At 39.9% G+C, this 24,481-nt stretch overlaps 3 protein-coding genes across 3 annotated transcripts in view; 1 reads left to right on the forward strand and 2 right to left on the reverse strand.

Moving 5' to 3' along the window:
• Positions 1-6,689, reverse strand: part of LOC137975862 (transient receptor potential cation channel subfamily V member 3-like) — a 10,155-nt gene extending 3,466 nt beyond the window's left edge. Inside the window, exons 1-5 of the mRNA XM_068823064.1 lie at positions 6,396-6,689; positions 5,314-6,011; positions 4,571-4,732; positions 2,395-3,740; positions 14-174 (exon numbers count right to left, since the gene is read on the reverse strand). Of these exons, the coding sequence (XP_068679165.1) occupies positions 14-174; positions 2,395-3,740; positions 4,571-4,732; positions 5,314-6,011; positions 6,396-6,445 (2,417 nt within the window). The 5' untranslated portion in view covers positions 6,446-6,689. The remainder of the gene's footprint in view (positions 1-13; positions 175-2,394; positions 3,741-4,570; positions 4,733-5,313; positions 6,012-6,395) is intronic.
• A 1,992-nt stretch (positions 6,690-8,681) lies between these two features.
• LOC137975083 (NIF3-like protein 1) lies at positions 8,682-10,821 on the reverse strand. The gene is made up of 3 exons (XM_068822133.1): positions 10,138-10,821; positions 9,447-9,576; positions 8,682-9,283 (listed from the first exon to the last, which is right to left on the reverse strand). Exons 1-3 carry the CDS (start codon positions 10,737-10,739, stop codon positions 8,858-8,860), a joined length of 1,158 nt encoding a protein of 385 aa, XP_068678234.1. The 5' UTR covers positions 10,740-10,821; the 3' UTR covers positions 8,682-8,857.
• Positions 10,822-10,879: 58 nt separating this feature from the next.
• LOC137974763 (RUS family member 1-like) lies at positions 10,880-23,045 on the forward strand. The gene is made up of 14 exons (XM_068821737.1): positions 10,880-11,052; positions 11,505-11,582; positions 11,674-11,788; positions 12,065-12,110; positions 12,417-12,449; positions 12,667-12,772; positions 13,138-13,239; positions 13,318-13,388; positions 13,611-13,795; positions 15,184-15,247; positions 16,603-16,688; positions 17,484-17,596; positions 18,613-18,676; positions 22,850-23,045. Exons 1-14 carry the CDS (start codon positions 10,906-10,908, stop codon positions 23,038-23,040), a joined length of 1,401 nt encoding a protein of 466 aa, XP_068677838.1. The 5' UTR covers positions 10,880-10,905; the 3' UTR covers positions 23,041-23,045.
• Positions 23,046-24,481: the final 1,436 nt, after the last annotated feature.

The raw sequence follows: 24,481 nt of genomic DNA on the forward strand, positions 1-24,481 counted from the left end.
CTAAATTACTTACGTCTCAATCTCTTTGTTTAAGGCCTTTTCAGTTTTTTGTCCGTTTTCATTCTTCGCGTCCAGCATTTCGTATACTTTATCAACGACCTCTTTAATCTGAAATGTCATGCGCTCTAGCTCTCCAGAGCCGGGCTGCGTCGAGTCGTCGTCGTAGTACATTTCCTATGAAATAAGAAACATTATCATTTGGCCTGTACTCCCCCACGCCCGCTATCACTGTAAACCTATTGGGAAATCCCCTGTATGAGGGCCGTACGCATTAGCGCGAGAAGGGCCGGAAAAAGCCGTATGGCCCTGCTGGGAACTCGTGCTATTCCGTGCGATGCGATTTTAAAGGATTTCGTTGCTTTTAAACATCCAAGTTATTTACGGCCAGAAAAGCAAACGCAAATAACATATTGGATAAATTTTGTCCAAACTTCATATTCCGAGTGTTCATGAATAGTGTAAAGAGCCCATGTGCTAAAAAGCTTATTGACTGAGTTTAGGTTGGGCTGGGCAGGGCAATATTTGGCCCTCGGACCTCTCAGTCAATTAAGTACATAAGACTATTTTAGCAGTTGTAAAGATGGCTTGAAAGCACAATGGTACAACAGTGTGCAGGACAGTTGCACGGTCATAACCGAACTGCGATGATCATTCACCTAAAATAATCGGTCCTACCAGCAGTTCCAACATACGACTTTTCGTATTTTCTCCACCATACTTTCTCACCTCTAACGGGATACGGATCGAACTCGCTACTGACAGGCTCCAAGATGGCTGGCAATAACGTTCGCATTTGATTGACTCTCTGGGAGTTTCTTTGATGACTGACGAATCAGAACTGATGCTTGATGTGTTACCTTTTTGCACTCAAGTACTCCTTTTCTGCGCTAAAAACTGCATTTCTCTTAGCCAATCGAAATGGTATTTTTTCCATGTATATTATTAATCGTATAACAAGTCAGCACAAACGCCTCATAACATTCCTGGCGCTAGGTCTTAAACTCGTATCCTAAAGACGAAAAGTTAGAAGCACAGTTTTTTTTTTGGTTTCATTTAAGGTTTAGCTTTGGTGTTAGATAAGGGACAATTCGCGCATGCATGTTTTCCTAATTCTTTTTATCTATCAAAAAGCGACAAAAGAACCTTGGAATCTGTTTGGGCGTTTGAAACAGTTATCTCAAGTTTGGTGGCTTGGTTGCGAATCAGACATAGATTGATGCTACAATGATTTGAACAAATTTGAATGTAGCTTAGCCCGGTGATCTGGTGACGTAATTCGGAGGACTGCGGAGAAAAATTTTAACGCCGCATCCCACAACCGCGTGCGGCCTTATTTTCGAATTCAACATGGCAGAGGCGAGGTTAGAGCTCGTCGGGTCTAGTTGAGTGTTCATTCAGTAACAGGAAATGTGGTAGACACGGAATGATCTGTTGAGTTTTGGCGATGGAAATACTGCAGGGAGTTTGGAATCAACAAGAAAGGCCGCGCGCGGTTGTGGAATACGGCGTTAATTTTTTTCTTCCCAGTCCTCCAAATTACGTCACCAGATCACCTGGAGAAAGTTACAATTCAAAGATCGACCCAGCGTTTGGACACTCCTATCTAGTGTCTTCAACAGGGGCGATCCAATCAAGCTACGGTCTGATATTTCGCCTCGTGTCTAACTTGCCATTTGTTGGTGTTGCCACTTCAGTGTAGACGGGATTTTCAGCACAGGCTTCTCAGAAAAAGCACATCAAACAGAAGCAGACCGAACCAAAATGAAATGCATCAAAATGAGGATAAAATCAGAGGAAAACGCAGAAGGGGTTTGTGCTCCTTTCGCGTGTCGGTCGATATCTTGGACGAGATGTCCGCCGAGTATCGGCCGCAACATCGGCCGATACTACGTGAGTATAGGCCGATATGGCGACCGATACAGTGTCGGTCGAGTATCGATCGACAGTGTCGGTGGAGTATCGACCGACAGATGTCTTAAGTAAACATGATGGGTCTTTTTGCAGGTAACGGAAAGGATTGTATTAATAGAGAGATTTAGCATCGCGTTTCCGTGAAACGGGAAACGTGAAACGGGAAACGACAAACGGCAGGCTGTTGCTTGTCATAAAGCATAAAAATTATCTTATTCTAACTTTTCTCTCTCGTTTTAGAAGTTGCGCGGCATTTGTAGATAACAGGCAAAAACAGGAGATAAAATCAGACCAGTTTCTTTGATTTTTGGCAAAACGCAAATTTCAGTTTCACGTTTGTCGTCTGCTGTAAACGCAAAGCTAAATCTATCTAATTTTGGTCACTTGGGATTAGTCTTTCTTTGGAGTTGTTTTGTTTTTTTTCTTTTGTTTCTCGTATCTATGCTCCAGCACCTACAAAAGCAACCAACATGATCCCTTTACCTGAGGCGCAAACCTTTGATGTATGCTTCTCCTGTAGCGCTTACGAGTTTTCTCCGACATGTTTTCCTCCATTGCTAGGATTGTAGTAGCACGCTGCATTGCCGCGTTTGCTTTCGCGTTATCATAAACGCGCTGAAACGTGTCTGACATCAGGGCAATGAAAAGATTCAACATCACAATGGCTGACACGGCAAGGTAGGTTCCACATAAAATCTGCGCCATCAGACGGTCAACTACGAGCAGAGAATCCCAGGGGTAATTGCCAACAACGGTCAACTGCCACACGGAATACATCAGATCGTTAAAATTTTCCCAACCTGTACTATCCTGTCCCTGGCTTTCCATGGTCGCCGCATTTTTACTGCCGCCAAACACGATCCAGAATGCGCAAACATAAGGAACATAGATCTCAAAATAAAGGAATCCAAATTTCAGCGTATCGTCTATTATATGCCCGATCATAACAATGAAAGGTCCCAGCGTCTCAAATCCCCGAAAAACTTTCATCAGTCGCAGCCAAATGAAAATCAACGCGATTGCAAATACTCGAGGATGCAGAGACTCAGCTGTCTCACTGTTGAGCACAACCGCAAATATGCGCGTCACAATTATTCCAAGGATCCAAGCATACGTAACCCAATCGAAGTAATTCCAAGCGTCGTTAAAGTACGAGATACCGGAGTTAGCAACGTCGTCTCGTTCCATTTCAAGGTATTTTCGTTCCTCGGGCCAACGTGGATGACAATATTTTAAATCTTGGTCGAGTTGTCCCACCCTCCAAGTTTTCCACCTCTGATGGGCCTTTTTTGAAGCAGTGATCTCAAAAAATTCAACGCCGATGAAATAGAACGTCATTGCACAGGCCACACTTTCTAGGGCAATTCGCCACCAGTATTCACTAAGCGGACGGTAGTAATCACCTTCTGGTTGTGCTCTCAAATGTAATGTTACACCTAGTGCTGTCCATAACATCACAAACAGCGCATGTATACAGATATTTTTCATTGTTCCACGTCGGCCAAACTGATCCCATTTCACTTCAATGAGCCGTTTGAATACAGGATGCATGATAAGCTCCATCTGTTTAAAATGCACAACACAATGAAGAGGTGATCTCGCATATGAGTTGTAGTCTCCCTTGTCATTTGGTAGGATGGGTTCTAAATGATTTAGGTAAAAGTACTGTTTTCTGTTTCCTCGGTCTGTGGTATGCAACTGATCCAAAGCATCTTTAGCCACTGGGGGCATTTTGGAGATCATAAAGGACATGACTGAGCTGCCTGCATTATCCTGCACACCAGCGGTCGCTCCTTCGTCGATTAAGAATTTGGCTGTCTCTGAACGATCTGAAATAACAGCCAGGTGAAAATATAAAAAAGCAATAGCTAAAAAGAAAAGAACTTAGAGGCAGGGAGGGAGGGAGGGGAACATATATACACAAATTCAAATAAACAGAACTGTGTTCAAAAATCTAACTAGCAGGAGGCTAACACTTGGTTGTGAAAATGAGTTCCTGACAACAGGAGACAAATCCAGTTAGTTACAAGTATTAACGCTGGGTATAAATCCAGAGCATGATGCAGCCCTTGCAAATCAAGTGCACTAAGCACTGCTGGTAAAATGAAATGGAGGAAGAACACCTCACCAGTTAGAGTAGCCTGCGTAGCAAGCGTTTCCATGGGGTTTCCGTGCAAATTTCGATGTTTTGGCCGCGCAAAAATTGGGGCAAGAGCAAAAAAAGGAGAGTTTTTTTTGCGTTCACCCTATTCTCGCACGGCCGAAAAAAGAGTTCACTCCCCGCCCGCTGGAAACGCTTGCTATGCAGGGTACAGTTAGAGGAAATTCCTTCATTTTTTTTGTTATCACAAATTTATGCATTTCCCATGAAGTTTTCATTTTTGTAATTTTATCTTTACTAATTTGTGGGTACTTGTAAACTAGCTTTTAGCTAAGTGTATTGACCATGTTAATAAAGATTGACAGACTGATTGATGATGATGATGACGACGATGTTAACATCAATAATAAAAATTATTATTATTATTGGCAATGGGTTGCATCGATAAGTAAGTTCCAGGTTGTAAGAGGGAAGGATTCAAATAGATCGCCCTGACTAACCCTAACCCTAACCTCTTAAGGTACGTACTATTGTAGTCAAAATGGCATAGTTACATACCCAATTCAGCGGCAACTTGCAAGGGGGTGCGGCTCTTGTAATCCCGGTCATCCATGCTACCACCAAGTTTAAGAAGAACCTTTAAGGATTTCACAGCGTCATTCTTAGCTGCATAGTGAGTAGGTGTTTGATTCTCCCCATATGTACTTGCATTGAGATCAGCTGGTTAAAAACAACAGGTGGAGGTCAAGAAAAATTTGCTTTGTTAAAATCACTTACCTACTTTAGCAAAAGCGTGGAATGAATGGAAGATGGAAAATTAAAAAAAAAAGGATTCATAGCATGGGCTAACTATGAGGAATTAAGCAGAAATAAAAAAAACAACTGGGTTCGGTCTTTTGTCTTTGATGTAGGGAGTCAGGGTGGCTTAGCGGTTATTAACGGCGTCTCCCAACAGGTTCAATCCTGTCCTCACGTCACATGTAGGTTGAGCTTCAGTCAATCTCAATCTGACTCTGAGGGTTTTTCTCCGAGTACTGCGCCAGTTTTCCTCCCTCATCAAAATTCGACTCTCAGTCAATTACATCCGGCTGCAATAGGGATAACCTATTAAAAATTAATAAAGTTGCTATCATTACTCCTCAACCAGCTCAGCTAGTTAAAGTGAGTATAAGAAAGAGCACGAACGGTATCTCGAAAAGGATCTGAAGACTCAGAGTTATTTCCATAGTACCCTCTCCTTGTGTTTGTATGTTATTTAATGGGTTTAACATTACAAGAGGACAAAACTCATTGGAACTAACCACCATTAATGATGAGAAATTCAACCATTTCAGGATAATCAACTGCTGCGGCAACGTGCAGAGGTGTTCGACCAAAATCATCTGCCGTGTTCACATCCCCGCCATTTTCTAAAACAAACTTTGCCACATCCACATGCCAAATTCGAGCTACTTCGTGTAGAATGTTCTGACCGTAGCGATCGGGAAAATTTAGATCAGCACCTTCTTCTAGACGCTCTTCAATGAACTCAAAATCTAGTTCCTGCTCGCCCTCCAAACTCTTCTTGGCCAGCTCAGCAAAATAAATGATCACAGCTCGACTTGCCACGATAGCTGGATTGCTAGGCTCGCCACTATTCACTCCAGGCAAAGGTTTCATATACGCATTGGTGTCGTACATAGCTAACCGATCGCGGCCAAGATCTTCGACATCGCTGTCCAACACACACCACTTTTGTTGCACTGAACTTTCCTCTGTCGAATTAAGCTGGGAATTACCCTTCTTTCGATTTTGCCTCATTGAGCGCGTGTAGTCCTTCCAGCGTGAGACAGTAATAACCTCTCTTGACACATTCTCCCAGTTTTCTGTTGAGGACTTTCTCCTCGAACTTTTGACGTGATTCATTCTCAGGCTGTTAAGTTCTAAATCCCGACTTCTTCGGTAGTTACCATTTTCTGGGTGAATCCTTCCGTTTCTTGGCATCATGAAATCATCCGTCCTGCGTAATTCGATTTAAAATTGCTTTAGAATCATACTTCGTAACAACACTTTCTGCTATCAGAGTGATGAAGCGCCTTCGGTGACCAGTTTTGTTGTCAAGTGAAAAGCAATCATATGTGTTTGTTGTTGGGCACGTGACACTGCCAATTATTAACATATGGTAATTTTTACGCTCAGACAAATTCTGATAATCGGTTCCTTCGTGAACTAAACTAAAAGCGTTTGAACATCTGAGGAAGCTCCCTACTAATCAACAGTGATTTCATATATTTGTTTTGGACAAAATCAAATACATGAAAACACAACATCTGCTCAGAAAAGGTCCCAAAAGTAGTCAAAGAACAAAAAATAATATTTGCAGTATCAATTTACTGAGGCCTACCCTGCAATGTACACTTCCCCACTTTGAAATTCTACTCCAGTGTGGACCATTCTGGCGAATCATTAACTTTCGACAAAAAGAAAAAGAGCGGAAAGTGCGTTGTTTTCGCTACAGCTCAGACTTAAAATAAGTGCTACATCGTCGGCCAGCTGGTTTTCAATTCCTTCAGTTTAATTGTTTGACCGCCTGTAAACACTTGAAAAAAAAAAAAAGACCAATACAAAAGAAAAACAAATAAATTGCGTATTTAAGCTGGTACAAACATGTGATTTTACTTGACAATAAATCACGTGCCCAGCAACCATCAGAAGTTCTTTTGTTAGCTCTCTCCACAATAAGGCTGTAAAGTGTGAATACTGCACGTGTCTTATTTATTTAACATTGCTTAATTAAATCACTAAAGCCGCAAAAAGGTCAGTGATTGTCGATTGTAAATACCGGTAGTCCGAAACTTTTAATATGACGACCAAAAGAATGTTTAGAGACAAAAGAAAGGAGGGCGCGAATAACTTCCGTTACAATTCACCGAAGATTCGCTCTGACGAATGGCTAACGCTCGAAACGTCAGATTTTAGAATTTCTGTACGGTGGTCAATTTACATTATCAAATCCGTTCAGGGGCACCCAACGTCAATTTTCGGAAAATATCTGTTCGGAAGACGATTTGAGATCTAGAATTTTCGGAACATTTGTTGTAAAATTTCTTGCTTGCCTGCCTGTCCTAGGAATTTCGAACATCTAAAAGATGGTATAATTGCCCATTTTTAATGGATTTTTGGCCTAAAAAGGTCACCTAGAATTTTCGGGAGCCTTTTTTCTGGCTGGAATTTTCGAAAAGGTAAGTTTTGATCCCTATAATTTTCGGATTACTAGACTTTCAGCTAGGAAATCCGAACAGATGAAAAATTTCTAGGGGATAAAAATATGCCTATATCTACCGTTTAAATACTAAAATACGTTTAACAATGCTATGTTTAGTGGTTTTGAACCATATTCTCGTTGGGTGCCCCTGTCCGTTGATAAAACCAAATTTTTGTAGACTACTTCCCCACCGACGCAGCACCACAGTTTCTTTAGAATTTACCCCCTCTTTCTCCGTATCTTCTCTTCACAATTTAAGCTGCTTCCCGAACAAGTTTTCAGTAGTTATAGTACTTGCTAAAGAATGAAGGAACGCAACACAACATTCGCTCCCTTTTTGGTTGGGGTCACTGATCCGGAAGCGTGAAATATGTGTTCGGGAGAGTCAAGCTGTTCTAAGAATTTGGGTTCTACGTTGCCAAACAGCTATAGATTCTCAACATGGGAAAAGTAGTCCCCTATGTTTTCGGAAGGGATATTTTTGCAATTTTTGGCACTTAAGAAGGTCACCTTGCAGTTTCGGACAAGTAAATAATTCGCTGGGAAGTTCTTAGAAGGCACCCTGCGAGCAGAGCCTCCTTTTGTCTTTTTCTTTACTGAGGAGGAGAAAAGTAGGTAACGTTCAGCTAGAAATTTCTGAAATGAAGATTTCATTCCCTGAAATTTTCGGACACTTCAATTTTCAGCGAAGATATGCGAACAGATCAAATTCTTCTAGGTGATAAAAACATCTCTCTGGACAGTCTTTATACATTACAAGGAGCCTAGAAATGTGGCTTTTGGCATAATTTGCTCGATTTGATTAAAAAACCACTAAAAGCGACCGCAAAAGCTGCAAAAGCCACTCTAGCATTAACACGTGGTCTGATACATGTGCATGCCCCCAAAAAAGTCAAGGAATTGACAAAAAGCAAAACACAGTCTAATTTATTGTTTTTTTCCTTGACCCAATTGTCCTAACGAGCTTCAAGAAAAAAAATTAACGGTCGTCATTTTTGCATTCGTTCAATAAAATTGCAGAAGATACACCTCATACGGTTTCAGAGCAAGCAACGACGCAAAATGACCACTGAGTGATGGCAAAAAAATTTCAACGAGTCATCTCTTTAGTTCAGTGTAAAATTTAAACGGCCCTTAACAGTCTTTCACGCATTTTTTTCCGCACAAAAGTCGAGTCTTTCCTCTTAAGCTTGTAAAGATGGTTATTATGCCACACAATCATACCGCAATCACGAGCCGCTCCATTTGTTCCAAAGTGCGGCAAAAACAATCTCTCAGTTGTAACAGGTTCCTGTTTACTACCTGTTCCACGTGTTTCTCGGCAATGTGTTTGTGCGAAAATAATTGCCCAGTGGTGAGTTTGTCAGTAATGCCTGATTAGAGGTTGCCCGCCTCCCCGCTCCTGTCATACAACACTAAATTCCGTTTAAGAATTCAGATCTCGTTTATTATTTCTTTGTTTGTTTATTTATGATTTACTTGCTTTGAAGAGATGACTCAGTTTTCCATTGCGAAGATTTTCAATAATCAAGATTTCGACGCAGACTCGTTCAAAATTCTTTTCACAGAAAGATTATACCAAAATGAAAAAGGAGTTTTTGTTATAGAACTGTCAGGGGATCTGCATCAACTGAAGAAACTAAAACATCAACCTTTTCTTCCAACAATAAATTCAATTTGATCTGAAATTCCGTAAGGAAACCACGTTCTGTGTTGCTGTGTTCACACAAGATAACGTGCACCCCGTGTGACACTGCATCCAGTACTTCGTGATGTGACATTTCACCTGTAAGGTACACGTCGGCTTTTCTGTCACGCAACACGCTAGCTCCTGATCCAGCGCACAATGCGATAGTCTGAACAACACTTTGAAGGGGATTGACCGGTTGGGATCCACTGAGGTGCGCGGCTGCTAAACGGACATACTTCAAACTAAGGTGGTTTTTGATGCGGCTAATCAATTCTGACAAAGTTGTAGGTGAATGTAGGGTACAAATGCGACCTTGGCCAGTTCCAAGAAGTGGAGTCTAGACAAAAGAAATATTCAAAGATTAGAGAGGTCGAAGTTAAAACATTGATTGAAGATTACATGTTCAAAGTGCACAAGACTATCTAAAATGAAAATTCTTCGTCAGCATTAAAATGTCTAAGAATTAGTGTTTTTCTCCAAACTACATCGCAGGAAATCACCTGTCCCAGAGGAATGACCTCTGTTTTGCCCACAGCTTCAGGAAGGAGTAATGTTAGGGCTTGAAGGATATTCACAAGTGCATTTGCAGAACAATTCATTGACAGTTGGTTTTCGACAGTGCCATGAGCTCTGAAAGACATAAGGTTATGATGAGGGGCAAGAGAGACACAAGATTTTATTTAAAATCAAATTCATATTAATCACTGTCTGTAGACAAGTTTCTTACACCTCCTGACAGTCTTCCAGTATATGTTTAACTCTAACAAGCTTGTCATCTTTTCCCTGATTTCCAGTCATAAAATGCCACTCCATGCATAAAAACCTTTAGTGTTGTAAAAACATTTTCTAAAGAAGCTGAGCATCTTTTTTCACTGCATCAGTCCGTGTTTTGATATGCCTTTGCTGCGCTTGGTTCCACATTTGTTTCTTAAATGTGGTAACAACCCTTCACTCTTAATATAACCAAGATCCCTAACAGAATAAAGGGATCTGTGGATCCCCCCAGGGATACAAATATATATGTATAGTAGCTTGCGCATACATCAAATAAACTGTGGGAGGGTACCCTCTGTAAGGCATCATTTCATGGCAACGGCCATTTATCTGCTGACCAAGAACCTAAAGTTTTTGTAAGTAGAAAATCAAGTGATGCCATCTAAAAATGTCTCATCCAAAGTAACATTGTCCAACCTAGTCGTACTTTCCATCACCACCCTATGCACTCCATCAATCTTCCTGAGCTTCTCTTGAAGTCTGGACACCTCATCTTGATTCTGATTGGTTGACAGCCTTGTTAATAATTTATAGGGAAAAGAACTGTGTTGTTTTGAATACTCGAGGGGCTCAACTTTGGCATTTCCAAGGGCTGAAGCCAGCCAGTCATTAACACCATTTTTAACAGCGTCGAATGCCGTGTGTGGAGAATACACAGCAATTCTGTTCTCGATCATTTTCACAATTATTCTCTCTTTGAAAGTATTAGAAGTAAGACGTTTTAAAGGCACAAATATTGGAGGATGATATGATATCACCATGTTGACCCTTTTGTCGATCGCTTCTTGTACCACTCTATCAGTAAGATCATTTGTAAGAAGAATAGATTTGACGGCATGAGGAGGTGATGGCTCGACCAACAAACCCACATTGTCCCAATTTTGTGCAAGGTGCAATGGAGCAAATTCATTCAGCTTCTTCGTCACTTCTTTAAGATCCATGGCTCCCATATGAGCAGTTCTTAAAAAACGAATATTCCTTATTGCTGTGTGGGTATATACTCCATGGGAGAATGCCATGGATGCACCGAGTAATTTAGAAGGGTCTGTTCACGAAAAGATGCATGTGTTGGGATTCGAAGAGTTCTTCCTTGATGAACGTGAGTGGACTGGTTCGAACACAATAAAATTGAAGTTTGCAACGTCATGTACGAGAAAATAAATTGTACCATTCCACCGTGGCAAGATGGTGGATGAATTTGTCATTGCTTCAGAAAAATACGGATCGGGTAGTTTAGAGAGAAAATATAGATTGTCGACAGAAAGTGGAGACGTAGAAAGGATAGGAAGGAAAAGAGAAACAATTAGTGCTCGTGTGAATCAATTTTTCAAAGTAAGTCATATTTGACATTAAAATAATATTTGAAATTAAAATTATAAAATAAACAATAGGGAAGATATTTGTTTACAGACATTGCTTTTGTTATTCAAATTTGCCAACCACTGGAACAAAAGACCTTTTGTTTCGACAGCCAATGGGGCTCTGGTTGGCACATTAATGACAATGGGTGACGTCAACGATATCTTCCCTATAACAATGCAAATCGGTTAACTCAATTTTGTACCTAATTCAGATCTCCCGGGGTTTAGATTCGTTGTGTATTTTATTTACATTATAACGTAGCATACTGGAACAAAACGTTTTATTCCGAAATAGTGTGAATTGGGTACAATATTGAGTTAGCCAATTTGGTCTTCCTATCAAGTCCTAACGGTACCCATTGTGAATTGCATACCTTTGTTTTAGTTGTCCTTTACTCAAGAATCTTATATGTTTTTTTGCAGTCTGCCTTTCTTCCCCAGGGGTACCCTGAGAGTGTCAGTAAAGATTATTTAGAATATCAAGTATGGGACACCATGCAGGTAAGACATAACCTAACTCTGATCCTTCCTCATTCCCTTGGACCCTATCATCCTCCTACTAGTTATCAATAATTTCTGTCTTTTCTCTCAGGCATTTTGTTCTTCCATAACTGGAACACTTGCAACCCAGGCTATGTTGAAGGGTTATGGAGTTGGAGATGAGAACGCTACTGCTCTTGCTGCAACAATGACATGGATTTTAAGGAGTAAGGTCATGGAACCTTACCACTTTCCTTTCAAGTGGGATTTTTTTTTCAAGTTTTGTTCTAAATATAAACAAAAAACTGCAATGGGATCCTAGTGGCTAATTTAATCCCATTGACTCCCAGGGGTTCACCATTGGAGAGTAAAATCGTGTGGCGTTAGACAGTAAAATAGGCTGGCTTGGGAGTCTGAAAGTTAACCATCAGCTGGTGATACAGTTCTCAGTGGCACATTCTGATTCAAACAATGGTTTGTTGTTTGATATTTTTTGCTTCTAGGTGGTACTGGAATGGTAGGCAGCATTCTCTTTGCTTGGATTCAAGGGTATGGAGATGGTATCTTTTTTTATAGTATTATTCTATTTAAAATAATGGATAGCATTGAAAGTGCACACTGATTGGCTACTCAAACACTGAATATCCTTTGCGGCTCGGTAAATATCCATCACTAGACACCTCTACTTTGGTAAATAGATGTTAAATGTAAAAAATAGTAAAATTTTAGATAAACAATAATTATAGTATTAGCTAAAGTTATGATAATATTATTATTTGATACAATGTATACTAATAAGAACCATAAGAAATATTATTTTTTGCATATTTTTATTCTTGTTTTCTTTTCCATCAGGAGTAACTTGGATTGCAATGCAAAGAAATGGAGGTAAAGAGCCTTTAAAAATAAAGGAAAATGATTTTTTACTCTGAGAGGGAAGCAAAAAAGTGTTTTCTGTTACTCAAATGTTACATTGTGTTTTTTGGAAAAGAGTCTGATAAAGAAATAAAATGAGTTAAGATTCATTAATTTAGCTTGCCATTATTTTCAGGAAACCCTTCTTGCTAATAGTATGTACCTGACATTAAATTTTCTATTTTTACAGATTATTTGCTGATATTTTGAATGATGCATCAATACTTCTTGAAATGTTATCTCCAATTTTCAAAGCTTATTTTACCCTTCTGGCGTGTATGTCTAGTATATCGAAGGTTTGTAATTTTGTCCATTGGTTTGTAAATGAATAACAAGGGCATATTGTAGGTAATGCAGGGTTCTCTATAGTTTTCAGCACAACTGGTAAAGGACATTTTCAAACCGGTAAAGCATTTGGTTAATGTTGGACGTTCTGCAAAGGATAAGCGATTTCTGAGTGTTTGCAGGCGGTAATAAGTGCTCTTACAAGCGGTAAATTTTACTGGTTACCGCCTGATAAGGAGAACCTTGTAATGCAGATCAGCTGTGATCTTACCTCCAACCCTCATGAATAGTAGTAAATATTATATAACAATACAGAGTGCAGAATGTTTTTCTGTGTGAAGGATCTCACTTACAGTACCATTTTATTGGAACATAGGCAATAGTTGGCGTTGCTGGAGGAGCCACAAGAGCTGCCATGACACAGCACCAGGCCAGGAGAGACAACATGGCTGATGTGGCCGCTAAAGATGGCAGCCAGGTAAGATGTACAACTAATTATAAAATCTATGTGTTTATATTTGATGCCTTACCAGTATATTTTATGTGTTGAAAACAGGAAACTTTGGTAAATCTTCTGGCTCTTGTCTCTGGGTTACTGATAACACCAATGGTGTCAGGAAATGTTGGGTATGTATTTAATGTCTTGTCTTCATAAATTTATAATATTCATGAAGGTGACAGCCAGTGGCCAAGGCAATGTTGCAGAGTGTGTGCGCTTGTCTGATCTTAATGCTCTTTAGATATTTTATTGTATTTTATTTTACAGTCTTAAACATTTCTCTTAAAATTGTAAATTATTTAATGTTATTTTGATTGAGCACTTTGCTGTTCATTTTTTTCTGTTATCAGCCTGACGTGGACTTTGTTTTTTGTCTTCACCTTTCTTCATCTTTATGCAAATTTTCGTGCTGTGTCGTCTGTTATCATGGAGACTATCAACATACCTCGGCTCCACATACTTGTTACTGAATTTCTGACATCAGGATTAATCATGACTCCACAGGAGGTCAGCAGCAGAGAACCCGTCATATTTGGTAATGATTGGTTTAGAATTTGCCAGATTGCTTGATATGGGGATATGCTTGATATGTTTTTAACTGGGAGGTCATCTTTCATTTAGAAAAACCATAGAAAGCTAGGCCAGATTTGGACATAATTTACTCTTATTCAGAGCTTAATTTATAAGAAAATAGTTTTTTGGCTTTGAGGAACTTTATTTAACCTATTGACTCCTTGGGGTTCCCCCTTGACAAGTAAAATCGTCTGGTAGGTTAGACAGAGTAAAATACTAACTCTGGCCGGTTAATGCCGCTTAATGCCGGTTAATGGGTCAAAGGTTTAATGGGACATTAATGGTGTCCCCATTGACGAGTAAAATCGTCTGGCGTTAGACAGAGCAAAATACTCTGGTGTTAGACAAAGTAAAATACTAAGTGGCCGGTTTAAGCGTCAAAGGGTTAAGTATCAACTTTATTTAGCACTGGAGCACAAATTGGGGGCGCTGTACAGGAATCAAATCAAAGTTAAGCAAGGTTCTCAATAGAAGACGGCACCCAGTGATTGATTGCCGCCTACTTTGGGATTTAAAGCCGCTTTAATACTTTATGTTCTGCTTGCTTTTCTCTTGTCATATCTTGTACAATATAATAAAAAAATAAGAAATTTGCTGGTGCTTTGATATGTGACAACCGCCATGTTTTCTGTGACGTAAACATCCGGGTATGCAACATTCACTTGAGCCCAGCCCTTCACGGTGAAATAATTCAATTCCAGGCCTACACAGTATGCTTTTTTCCCAAGTTTTTTTTCAACAGGATTTTTCAAACAAGCTGACAAAGTTTGATGATCTAGCTGTAAGAAAACTAATCGTAAATATTTTTTCAACTTGACGCCCAAAAGGCTGGAAATTGTATTTTTGAGCTTCAATTTTTCCAATTTTCTGGTGAGCATGACCCCCAAACCTCCCTTAGGTTCGCGTTTTTACAGTCACTTGATTTGTCACAGCCACCTACATAAGGTTTGGCAAACGCCTGCTTCAAATCCCGTTGAGAACCCTGGTATTAAATCGTAGGTTGGTTTTTTAGGAGTGGGGAAGATTTTAGTACCCAGAGAAAAGCCACGTGAAGCAGAGTAGAGAAACAACAAACTCAACCCACAAGTGATGCTGAGTCTGGGAATTGAGCCCAGGCCATTGGTGGGAGGTGACTGCCCTCACCGCTGCGCCATCCCTGCTTTGATCATTGCTTTGATGTAATGATAATGATGATAATGAAGATGATGATGAAGATGATGATGAAGATGATAATGAAGATGATCATGCCAATAATAATAATAATAATGATGATGATGATGATGATGATGATGATGATGATAGTGACGTTTCCTGTCTTTTGCTTGTTTTGTCTTTGTAATATTATTTTAGGTGTTGGTACAGGGGAAAGTCTCAAAATTCACTTAGGAACAGAGTTTACATCAGTAGTTAAAAGGTACTCAGAGCACGCATTGTATGCAACATATTATAAGAGATAGAGCGAAAGATTTTCAGGGTTGTTAGAGGGTGAGGGGCTTTGTTTCAGAACTAGGAGGTTTAAAAATAAGAAAAATTTAACATATGATGACCAACAATATGGTAGAGTACTAGGGGAGTACTAGCATCTCAAAAAAGAACCTAAAACACAACTTGAAGCTATGCAATGTCGATACAGTGAATTAGGAGAAACAGCAGGTGACTGACAGAACTAGTAGGTGAAGACAGGTTATCCATATTGGTGTAGCGCACATTGCACAACAGAAGAAGGAGAATCATGAAAGACTCTAGTGAACCAAAAAAGAGATAATGCAAGTTGTTAGCATAACCTCAACCTAGAGTCCATAGATTCCAGATTCCATCCTATGTAGGAACTTTCCTTCCACTAATATCGCTATTAAAGCCACCAAGAAACTCTTAACTTTATCAATATTATAATACTTTGCGGGAGGTTGTGCGTTCAACTCCAGCTGGACCAACACTCAGCATCTTTAAGTAGCTGAGGAGAAAGTGCTGTCTTTGTAATGTCATCTGCAAATGGTTAGACTCTCAAGTCGTTTCAGATAAAGACAATAAACCTTAGGCCCCGTCTCACAATACATGTTGATTAATTCTGTGAGGATTGTTTCATTGAGAAATTCTGTAATCTATTATTAAGTTAATTCATCAGCTAATGACATGCGTCATAGCAACATCATAAGGCTAATTTAAATTCATTTGTTAGCTGTGGACCTAGCTGACTCACTGGGTAAACATCATTTGAATCGTTTCTTATACTTTATTGTCTATGCATTTCAAAACAATGTAACTTCCTTTTAGGATTTGAATGCAATTTTTTTATTGTCTGGCACTAAAGTCGTCAATAAAAATTAAGATGTTTGATAACAGTGAACCAAAAACAGGGATGTCAAAGAACAGTTTGAGAAGAGTAGGGCATGGAGTTGCCAGTGTTGTGGTCAGGCCTCATTTCACCCATTCATGGGCTGGGTGAGATTGATAATGGACTGATAGTGGCTGCCAGGGGCGGCCGTAAATACACATGTCCGGTGTCACCCATAGATTGATTGCTTGTAAAGTGCATTTGAATATGTAAATAGAAAATTCCCTATATACCCTTGATAGTATGGGGTTGTCAGTGACAGCAATGATGAGAGTAACTCTGGTCAAGACAACAAAGTTGATGCTGATTTTAATATTGCAGATCGCCAGCTTCTTTTTGCAGCCCTGGTATGAATCGATCTGAGCTTGACACCATTAATTTTTCTGAGCAAACCCTTCATTGATCATTGGCACTGTTTTTGTTTATCTTTTCAGTGCTGCTGACTTCGATGCTGCATTGCCAAGTTCAAAGCAATGTCAATATATTATGAAATTAGATTTATCCAAGAAAAGAAATTCAGGTAAAAATTTAATGGGGACATTTTTCAATGGTTAAGTCAGTTATCACTAACATTCAAGTTATTTCAGTGGCAGTTGTTTTAACATCAACGATGAAATGGTATATGAAATTTTCTAAAGCTATGGTCCTCGCAGTTATAAACGCAATTTTTGCAATTGCGTAGAGAAGCTTGAAAAATTCCCAACGTCAGTGGCTTCATAGCTCAGTTGGTTAGAGTGTCGCACCAGTATTGCGAGGTCACGGGCTCAAACCCCGTTGAAGTCCTGAATTTTTCAGGCTTCTCTACGCAGTTGCAAAAATTGCGTTCATAACTGCAAGTATCATAGCTTTACTTAATGTTTTAACATCACCAGCTCTCTTTTATTTTTGCTTGTTATTGAATGAATATTTTGAATTATTTAACTTTTGTCTAAACTAAATTTTATGTAGCATTATGATTATCAACAATTTGTTCATATTAAAAATAGAATAGTTACAATCATTATGAATCCTTGCTCAAATTCTATCACAAATTAAGAGTGAAGGTCATGTATTGTAACTGTGAGGGCTAATCAAAACACATAACCAGTTAACAAGGAATAAACTATTGCAAACCTAAGTAAAGTTATTGCAAAAAATAAAAATTATAATACATGCCAGAAACAAGAAAAGAATTCAAGAAAAAAGCAAGCCATGACTCAAACTTAGAAACACCAATACAAGGAGATCTACTGTAATAGAGAAACAAATAATATTTTTGTTTTTTGTTTATTGGGTGGTGGAACTTAGTTGAGGGCTCTGTGCTTTGTCATCACAGGTTCTATTCATGTAGTGTTACATGAAGATTCAAGTGCATTTGACCATCTACAAAGTTGTTTCCAGGCTTGTGTCCTTGATTACGTCCTAAGAACCAGACCGAGTTCAAGAAAGGTAAACTGTTAACATTGGCCTGGGACTAAGATCCCTACTGTAAATTTGGGGGAAATACAGCAAAGTGAGTAGGAGAATGGGAAGGAGATGAAGCTGAGCTGCCCCTAATTCATGAGGTTTAAAACACAGGTCACACACAGAATATCTGACTTCGCGTTTTGTCCGTTGCTGCGATTTAACTAGCTATAACCTTAGAGAGAATGAATGCAAGCTCGCTCTTCCGCAACCCCGAACTGAATTTTATAAAAGAAGTCTTTCTTACAGCGGAAGTGTGTTTAATGGAACAGCTTGCCTCTGGAGGTGAGGCAATTGACATCCTCTAGGAAAATTAAGAGACATAAATTTCGATTGACAAATAATTTAATTTAATTAGCGATATTCTGTTTTTACACACGGCCTCCTTGAAAAGCAGGTGTTTTCTTTTTATCTTTATTTTAGTTTTTATCTTAGATTTTAGATTAGTTAGGAAGTTAGTTTTTCCATACTTCAATGTATACCTGAAGGAAATACCGTGTTTAAATAAAGTTACCTTACCTTACCTTACCTTACTTGTTACAGGTCATTGTTATATCTATATTGAAGCAACCCAAGACCTTCAATTTGGCTAACCTTATAGGCCTAAACATCATTTTTAGGCCTATGTTTAGCATTAGTAAAGGTTTGGTAACGACTGACCTTTGAAAAGTGACCTGTACTGTGCTCAAAACTTGTAGACGCTAATTCTCCATTCCCAGTTTCCTGCTTCAATCAGTTGTTTTGCTGATTTCTTCTTGTGCCCATCAATCATTGTCCAAAGTACCTGGAAAAAACACATGATGACTGCCGTTTCACCACTTCTTGGAAGACTTGCTTTTGTATCCTTATTACAAGCTCGCTTTTCACGTTTTTTAGTTTTCTACGCCAAAGATTTATCTTCCAAATTATTTTTTTTCATTTTATTTTGATTTACAATAGCAAGACTGTTGCATTTTCCTGAAATGGGACAAATTATATCAATCAAAATGGTAATTTCATAGGTGTTGATTGATTCAGATGGCAGCCAAAGAGCACTGGAAGCTTTGCATAACTTTTGGTGGTATGGTAAGCCTTATCTTTTGTGCCTATGTTGAGTCTGGAATCATCCAGAGGTTACCAATCTATTATTGTCACATTACCTTACTCTGAAAGGCTCACTGGCCTAAACTGGTTATCACTGGAGCTTAAAAGGAAATACCTCTGCTTGCTTCAGCTTTACAAGATAATTCATGACTATTCTGATATCGACTATACCGCATATGTGGATCTGACTGGCCCAACAAGAACTAGAAGTAACCATGACTTTAAAATTCGGCCTAAAGCAGCGAGGACAAACTATTTTAAATTTTCATTTTTTAACCGTTACGTTAATGAACTCTTTACCTAACTCAGTTATGTCTGCTTCTAGCTTAAGCTCGTTTAAAACTTTACTACTTTATTATCTTTGTAAATAGATAAATCTTTTAGTTTTCGTACACAATGTATAATTATATATTAGATATACTTTTCTTAATTGTTTCCTTTATCTGTTGTACTTTTGTATATATATATTCTTTTGTACATTGGTAAGAAGCTTCATTAAACATATCTCTGTAGGAGAGCGGTATTACCGGTATTATGTAGTGCTAAGAGGGTCCCCAATAGGGTTCTTCAATCCTGCCATCCCGACCAAATTCATTGTATGAGTGCTTATGTATCTAATCATCTACAAGAATACTTTTCTTCCGAAAATTCCTAATTAGCATGATAACGAAGCCCGTCAAGCTAAAAATGGCAAACTGCGAAAAGCAGGCGTTTCGAAAGGTGAGGAAAATGGTCACGTGGTCATCACTGCCGTTTCACGTTTGTCGTATAAGTGAAGCTTTAACTCTCTACTCATTAAAATAATAACTTTAAAGTGTTTTCAGTCGCATCCATCAAGACCTGTTTTAAGACTTTTCGGTAAATCATAGCAATGGCTCAGGATATAACTCCATGTTATTGAAGAGAATAGTTCTTCCGAACCGGGAAACCATTCCGTGAAGGAAGTTGGCCTCGCCGACCAAAAATGGTATGTCACCAACATCATTGCCAGCTTCATCGTTTTCATTATCAAGTGACTATTCTTCTGCATTTTCATCGCTGCTAGACGAATCGTACTTAAGAACGCGATCTTCTTCATCTTCATTTCCCACTTCGTCCCTCTCATTTGCCTTGCGAAGGGTTCAGCTGGCTCGAGGGAGACCGAATCTCCTGATTGCACTTCTCTGTGGCAGAGATGGGAAGGCAGCGTTTTGGCTGTTGCCATCGTAGTTTGTTGTCTGACAGAGCGCTGACGGACTGCTGTGCCAAACGTCTGGGCCCAATCCCTTATGCTCTGTATAAATTAGTGTGGTGAAAATTTCCGGTTGTTTTTTCTGTCATTGCCGATGGCGGAAGTTGAGTTTCTTTTAAATTTCTCTCCGTCAGAAATCCCGGATCTCGGGGCTTGAAAGTGACGATTTCTTAGATCCCCCTTCGCAATAACCCAAAATCCCGCGTCCCGGCCATAAATGCAATCCCGAATCTCGCTCCCATATTTCTTTATAATCTCGAATCCCGGGCTCCAAAAAGGCCAAATCCCGGATCGCGAAAACCCTATTGGGGGCCTTCTGCTAATCTGTTCATGAATACAAAGTATGTACATGGCAGGTGTAATCTTTTCCTTCTAGCAGAGGTCACTTTTCTTTCGCGTTGGCTGTGCTGACAAGTACGGGAAGAGAGACCTCAACCGTAGGGCGAAACTTAAAGGAGAACTGAAGGCTAGAAGATCAAATTTTTTTGTGTCTTATTATTATCGAAATATAACGTCCTTTACCTAAACAAACAGGAAAAATCCTTTTTCTTCTTGAAAGGCCTTGAATTTGCCCAAAATCTTTGGTTGTTTTTTCAATTTGAACGCCCGCCATTTTGTTTGCTTTTCCTTCCGGTTACTTCCAAAAAAGGAATGTCAGCCGCCATGTTGTGACGTCATTGCGCACAAGCAAGATGCTGGTTTTCACTGAAATCTTCTGTTATCGTTAAGTCTCAACATAGTACTCCGCTTTCTTCGTCGTTAATACACGTAAGTTTATGGCAGAACTTGAACCATATTCTTTCGATCCAATGCGAGAAAGTTCAGGATCGCAGGAAGAGGAAGGAACCGAAAGGGAAGGCTCAAGATGGGGAAATACGACTTGGTGCAGCTGTGATTTTTGCTTTAACCGGGAGGCCGGGACAGCAAGAAAAGGAATGCATCTGCTGCCGCGATATAGAGGAGCTATGAACAAATCTCAGGTGAATTGATTGTATTCAAAAGGCAATAAAAACAACTTGATTACTAAGAGATTCTGTTGGCTGCTTTGTTTTGTCTGTCATTTCGATTCAATTTGAGAAACTATTCGTTGTGTAACGCAGCATTCTAGCTTTTCGACCGTGTTTACAAAAAAAAGTGCTATAAACTGCCATCGCGGGTCTGAGTGCTGCGATTAATGAACAACATGTATGTAAACACATAAGCTCTGTTCGTAGTTTTGCGAATTTTCAAACTTCAATTAAACATCTTTGTGATCGTTGTCGAGTTTATAAAACCCAGCTTGAAGTGCGAATGCCAATCACGAAATAACGTGTCCCAGTTGCTTGCAAAAACAACCTTTCGGTTCACTTCTCCGGCGCATGGTTTGCCACTGAAATCTCCCGACTAAAGAAAACATAACTTACTCACTGGGCATTAATGGAATCGATGGAGTCGCAAAGTTATTCATCATGCAATTGTCGCATCGACCGCTGTGGCCAAGACACCTTCAAAACAGGAGGGTTCGAAATGATCCGAACAGATGTGACAAGGCTGGATATTTGGCTAGTTTTTTTTTCTAAATTCGGATGATCCATTCTTCGAGAAGGACTTCATTTTAAAGAGGGAAGCGATGAGAGTTCTACTAGAACAGCCCACAATAGCGCACTGAACCATTTATCAAGTTTCCCGCGTTCAAGCAAGTGAGCGCAATGACGTCACGCATAGCGCCCAAGCCTGCTATAGTACAGCCAAAATGGCGGACTTCCATCGAGTGACCAATACGGATCTCCCTGGCCTCATAAAAACGTCAAAATGTAAGGAACCCCTCAAATACTCGAATATTTCCCTTAACTAAGTCAGGCACGACAAATTTGGCGAAGGAAAAAATATTTCATTTTTATCCTCAGTTCTCCTTTAACTTACTGTGTTGAGCATGCTCGGCGGTTACTTAGCGACCGAATCCTCACGTGATACTTCATGTTATGTGGGTTTACTGTAAAGGAATGTACGGGGTACAGTGGGCTCAACTCACAATCAGCAAACATCATGGGGCATGCAGTTTGAAGTTTTGGACGGCGGTTGGATCAAAGTTAGCCTGTTCCCGGTTCCCAGATAGTCGGGAAAACGAAAACAACTGGGTGGGAAAAGCGAGTGGGGGCTTGGGGAGCCTGGAACATGCTAGATCGAAAAGGAAAGGAAAGGAACTTTATTTAAGTGTCTAGTCGTTCTAGCGCTGAAGCACTAATTGGGGACACTGTAAATTGAAATTAACAATTAACACAAATCAAGTCAAATGTTGGTTTTTGAGGAGAGGGGAAACCGGAGTACCCGGGGAAAACCTCTCGGTGCAGAGTAGAGAACCAACAAACTCAACCCACATATGACGCCGAGTCGCCGAGTCTGGGAATCGAACCCGGGCCACATTGGTGGGAGGCGAGTGCTCTCACCACCGCGCCATCCCTGGACATTACTAAACAACGAAACACCGAAACAACGAAACAGCGAAACGGTGAAACGACGCACCAAAACACCATATATGACCCCACCATACATTGAATACTAACTGACAAAGGTCGGATTTGAGATTAAACATCGTTGTAGGCCTAATTAGGCCTAAAACGTTATTACTCCTAATTCATTGAGATTAAGATTAGGATTCAGATTGAGACTGAGATTAGGAGCAATAACATTAGGCCTAAAACGTTGTTTAACCTCAAATCCAACCTTTGTCGGTTAAGTATTCAATGTATGTTGGGGTCATACATGGTGTTTTGGTGCTTCCTTTCGCCATTTCGCTGTTTCGTTGTTTCGCTGTTTCGGTGTTTCGTTGTTTAGTAATGTCCGCCATCCCTGCACCCCCTCGTCAACTCGTCAGCCAGGTGAACGTAAAAGAAAGGAGACCTCTAGTCTAATATCTAGTCTAATAAAAGGCTCTTTTATTGCAGAAAAGAGACAACCAATGGACTGTTCATGGGACTTGGTAGCTTTAGCCCATAATTTTACTATCCAGGCGTTTCCAACATTTGCCAAGGGCCTCGGAGAAGCTGGCTGGATAACATCACGAACTCATTTGGGCCCTGATGAATGGCGTGCTGTTTGGAATGTAAAGAGGCTCGAAATGAAGAAGGGTATCTAAGATTTAAATGAAGGCTATCGCCGTATTAAAATGTCGTTGAATCGGAGTATTCAGTTCACTAGAGGGAATTTTTCGGGACATTTTGTCGGGATAGCGCGCGGGATTTTTCATGATTGAAGGCTCTCTTTTGGTTCCAGTCCACCGCCTCGTTGAAAACAAAATTAATATGGCGGTTGGAGAAAGGGACTTTAAATTTTTCCAGTGGATTGGTTATTTGTATTATGGCCTAGAGACAAGAGGATAGGGAGATAAAGTTCGAGATCGGAAAAGAAATGAGCTTACGCCCAAAAGGTGTCACAAAACACAAAAAAGTTTGTGTTCCGAAATGCCGAATCACAAGAAACAGATTGAAGGTGGAGAAATTAAGAGAGTCTTTAAAGGATCTTCACCTGGAGGAAGGAAATGCAAGAAGGAAGATGCCGAAAACTTCTTTAACCCTTCATGTTAGAATGAACGATATTCAAAAGATCGGAACAAGGCACGGAGCAATTGCACTTTCTCCTTGTAGTTGCAATGAGATTTCCGTGCGGCGTTCGATTTTGAAGAGAGACTTCGACAGCGGTGGAATGCCCTCTTTGGTGAAATCGCATTTGGGAAAAGTTAACTTTGACTTTTCGCACGAACATGGAGTGCAGAAATCCAAATGGGATAGCGCCATGGAACTATTCGAAAGCGAGTCAAGTGAGAATGACAACCATCATATTGCTTTCAAGAGTCCTTCAGGTGTATCGATATGGGGTTCAGAAGATGATGCTGTTATGACATCGATATCAACAGACATGGTAAACTCCTCGAAAGGGAAATATGACAGATTTGTTAACTCAAATAGTTTTAAGGGCACAAGAGATAAAATTCCTTTAAGTCCTCCAAATGTAAAGGTGGGTGGGGAGAAATCCAGTTATGAAGACAACAGGGACAAAGTTGAATACTCACCCTCCTCTCCTAATAGCCCACTGCTCTATGATATTCCCCCACCCTCCACATTTGCACAGAAGAAAGAGAGAAGAGAAAAGCGTAAGCTTCAACTGGAAAGGTGGAGGAAATATGACATGTCTAAGTCTCGGCAAGAGAGATATGAAAGAAGAGCAAGAACAGATGAAAATGCCATGGATACTGTATTTGATTCAAGACATGTTCAGTGGAGTAGTAATCTGGTACAGACAGTTTTTATAAGTGATCTAAATGGATGAGGACAAAAGAACTTAGCTTGTGTTTCCGTAGCCTGTGTAGCTGGAGGTATTGTTGGCGCAAGACACAAATTTATGAGCGGCCTCGCCATGCGGAGAATGGGGAAGGGTACTGTGAAATACCGCCTGCCTGAAAATTAGGGATTTGAATATCTTGGTCACTGAACGGACAGAAATTCCTGATTGGCTGATATCAAGAACACGTCAATCAAATGTTACTTGAGACCTTCGTCAAGTTTGACCCTTCTGTGAAA

Source organism: Montipora foliosa, chromosome 11 (genome assembly GCF_036669935.1).
Source record: "Montipora foliosa isolate CH-2021 chromosome 11, ASM3666993v2, whole genome shotgun sequence".
In the NCBI taxonomy this organism is placed as follows: domain Eukaryota; kingdom Metazoa; phylum Cnidaria; class Anthozoa; order Scleractinia; family Acroporidae; genus Montipora; species Montipora foliosa.

Excerpts from the sequence above, each read along its gene's own strand:
- LOC137975083 (XM_068822133.1), bottom strand. The coding sequence starts at position 10,739 with ATGGCATTCTCCCATGGAGTATATACCCACACAGCAATAAGGAATATT. Across the intron at positions 9,577-10,137 it reads GTGATGGAAAGTACGACTAG|AGCTCATGGCACTGTCGAAA; the intron begins GTTGGACAATGT and ends TATGTCTTTCAG. Across the intron at positions 9,284-9,446 it reads AGGTCATTCCTCTGGGACAG|ACTCCACTTCTTGGAACTGG; the intron begins GTGATTTCCTGC and ends TCTTTTGTCTAG.
- LOC137974763 (XM_068821737.1), top strand. The coding sequence starts at position 10,906 with ATGGTGGATGAATTTGTCATTGCTTCAGAAAAATACGGATCGGGTAGT. Across the intron at positions 12,773-13,137 it reads GTATGTCTAGTATATCGAAG|GCAATAGTTGGCGTTGCTGG; the intron begins GTTTGTAATTTT and ends ATTGGAACATAG. Across the intron at positions 15,248-16,602 it reads TTTACATCAGTAGTTAAAAG|TGCTGCTGACTTCGATGCTG; the intron begins GTACTCAGAGCA and ends TTATCTTTTCAG.